The sequence below is a fragment of the Olea europaea genome, chromosome 13, assembly GCF_002742605.1.
Source record: "Olea europaea var. sylvestris chromosome 13, O_europaea_v1, whole genome shotgun sequence".
NCBI classification, from domain to species: domain Eukaryota; kingdom Viridiplantae; phylum Streptophyta; class Magnoliopsida; order Lamiales; family Oleaceae; genus Olea; species Olea europaea.
The window spans coordinates 24,713,591-24,716,527 of NC_036249.1; the positions used below are offsets into that span (position 1 = coordinate 24,713,591).

Consider the following 2,937-nt stretch of genomic DNA (forward strand, 5'->3'; position numbering starts at 1 on the left):
CTTTCCCAATTTTTTTTTTTTTTTTTTTTTTAAAAAAAAAACCCCGCCCCCCCCCCCCCCCCCCCCGCTTTTTGGATTTTTTTGGTAATTGAAACAAATTTTAGGAACAATTGTAAAATAGAATATCAATTAAATTGACAATTTTCATGTAAAACAAAGTCAAACGAATACTTAAAAATAGATGATTTTTGATTTCCTTGGTTTTTTTTTTTTTTTTTGGACAATGGAAACAAGTTTTAAGAATAATTGTAAAAGAAGATATCCATTAAATTGACAATTTTCATAAAAAAATAAAGTCAAACGAATACCAAAAAAATGCTTTTATTTCAACATTTTTCATGTTCAAAATTATATCAATCAAACGTTATTAATTGACAATTCTCAATAAAACAATTTTTAGGCAATTCAATTCCCTTAAATTCATTTTATTTCCACCCAAATTCTATTTTTTGCAATCAAACATACCCTAACTAAGTTCTTTTTTCTTAAGAAATCAAACTTCCATGCATATAGTCCAGTTTGACGGTTGGGTTTTTATTCTGGTCTTTAAATTCTTAAAAGTTAGTTCATCATCATCAATGCTTGTTTTGTGAATTGAAGTATATATAAAACCAGGCTTTGGGTCATAATTCAGTCAAGAAAATCTGCTAAGCAATGGCGATTGAAGTTTTTCCAGATAGTCCGAGTGTGGGACTGAGCCCCAGAATCTCTTTTTCTCATGATCTTTCTCAAACAGATGTCGTACCAGTCGAACAATACATTGGATCAAGTTCATCATCAAGTTTAGATTTTGATTTTTGTGTTTTTAGAGAAAGTTTTGTGCAAGAATCTTCCTTGGCCGATGAACTTTTCTTCGATGGAAAGATTCTTCCCATTGAAATCAAGAAAAGACTAGCCCCGGCTGCCCTGTCAAAAAAGACGGCGCCACCGGTTTCACCACTAGCACCTCCTCTTCCTCCGCCAATCTACAATCAGATTCTCGACTCTAGCAAGAGCTCGAAGAAAAGTCCTACAGAATCAGATGAAAAGCAACATTCTTCCAAATCATTTTGGCGGTTCAAGCGGAGTACAAGTTTAAATTGCGGCAGTGGTTATGCTAGAACATTATGTCCTTTACCAATTTTATCCAGAAGTAATTCAACAGGTTCAGCATCAAGCAGTAAGCGTTCTTCAGTGAAACAATCACAATTCGTATCACCAAATTCAAATACTACACACCAAAGGCCTCCATTGAAGAAAACTCATGCTTCTGCTTATGCCAGCATTAATGGGATTAGAATTAATCCGGTTCTTAATGTTCCTCCTGCAAATCTCTTCGGATTCAGTTCGATTTTTTCTGGTGGCAAGGACAAAAACAAAAACAAAAACAAAAAGAAGTGATTACAGTTTCTCAATTCTTGAAACACTGTGACAAGTTTGAATTTCTTTTACTTTGTGTGGTTCTTGGTTAATTTGTGATTTGTTCAGGCTAGTGAAACATGATTTAGATAACGGGTCTTTTCTAATATTACAGATCAAACACGTATTAATGAAGGAAGGGCAATGGGGCCTAGGCTGGCTAGGCATGCAATTATTCAAGCCACATGCATGCAGCTTTCTGTGTGACAGGAAACAGGCAACATTTGCTTTCAAGTTATGTCTTATTGGATGGATTTTATTTTTCATGCTTTTGTTTTATGTATGCTCGCCCATTCAGGTGTGTATGGTAATATTTTAGTCCTTTTCTTTGTATGGAGAATGATTTATTAAACTTCAGTTTTCTGTTAAGAGAATAAGTGCTTCTTTGGTTTTGTTACAAATCAAAATTTTGGTGAATTTTGACGTATGTTGATGAAATTTGTGGTTGTAAATTGTTGATAAATGCTTTGAATTCCATGAAAGTTATGATAAAAGTTAATTGTTGATTTTAACTTAAATTTTATCATTTTTTTAGCTAAATCTGATGGTGGACTAAATTAGTGGTTGTTTATATTTTATTTTAGATCCATGCTACAATGATATAATTATTGACATAATATTACATGACACTACATTATTGAAATGTTTTAAACACGACCATCTTTTCATTCAATTACATTTTGTCAACTTTTATTATATCACTATATTTGTCAACCACTCTCTCAATGTCATAACCCTTTTATTTTGCAGCCGTGCTATTGAGCCAGGTTTAGTGCCAGGCTCAAAAACATGTCACCTTAGCCCCCGATTTCACATCTTTTCTTTTTTTCCAAATCCAAGGGCCGAGGTGCTGCCACCTCGGCACCTGAATTTAGCCCTGTTTTAGGGCCTATTCAAGCAAGTTAATTCTTTATTTTGCAGATTGTCAGACTTATGAGTTATGACCATTCAATGCCGGGAAAAGGTTTAGAGAACAGTTTGAAAAGTTGGTAAACAAGTTTGGTACAATTTAAATACTATTTATTTCTAGTAACTTAATGACAAATCTAAATCATAATCTAATCAACTCCAGAAGCTCTAAAATTCCATATGCTAGTAATTTCTATTTTTCCTATGTCATCTATAATTTTATGGTGATTTTTTTATTTTTTATTTTATGTAAAATTGTATTTACAGACTTCAATGTGCTACCGTCGCTGATAATAAGACTTGATTTATACGTTTAACGGCCAGACTCGTACACAATAAAGACAATTATACACTCAGAACGAATGAAAATTGTCCAAATTTTTGAAAGAAATATTTGAGTAAATAAGGTATCAAGAAGAAAGAGGGTGACACAACATCTTACCTGTAAATACATGTCGGAGAAATCCAGGCAAGGTGTGAAGTTGCTCTTAGGCATGTATTGATTATTTAATATTAGCATATGGTGAATACATGAGTAGTACTTTAAAATCTCGTTACTCTATAGATAAAAACAATGTTATACTATTATTTTGGTTGTGAGTACAAGTAAGAATGTTGTTATCACAAGTA

The 2,937-nt window shown here is 32.9% G+C and overlaps 1 protein-coding gene across 3 annotated transcripts; it reads left to right on the top strand.

Annotated features, from left to right (window-relative positions):
- Nucleotides 1–449: 449 nt before the first annotated feature.
- LOC111407986 lies at nt 450–1,825 on the top strand. 3 transcript variants are annotated; one of them, XM_023037721.1, is made up of 2 exons: nt 450–1,376; nt 1,514–1,825. In XM_023037721.1, the coding sequence occupies exons 1-2, from the start codon at nt 655–657 to the stop codon at nt 1,527–1,529; spliced, it is 738 nt and encodes a 245-aa protein (XP_022893489.1). In that variant the 5' UTR covers nt 450–654; the 3' UTR covers nt 1,530–1,825. The 3 variants fall into 3 exon arrangements, with proteins under 3 accessions (XP_022893489.1, XP_022893491.1, XP_022893492.1); XM_023037723.1 differs by having other exon boundaries at nt 450–1,371; nt 1,515–1,825; XM_023037724.1 differs by having other exon boundaries at nt 450–1,414; nt 1,514–1,607.
- Nucleotides 1,826–2,937: the final 1,112 nt, after the last annotated feature.

What these genes read in the sequence shown, in the direction of transcription:
- LOC111407986 (XM_023037721.1), top strand. Translation starts at nt 655, where the DNA reads ATGGCGATTGAAGTTTTTCCAGATAGTCCGAGTGTGGGACTGAGCCCC.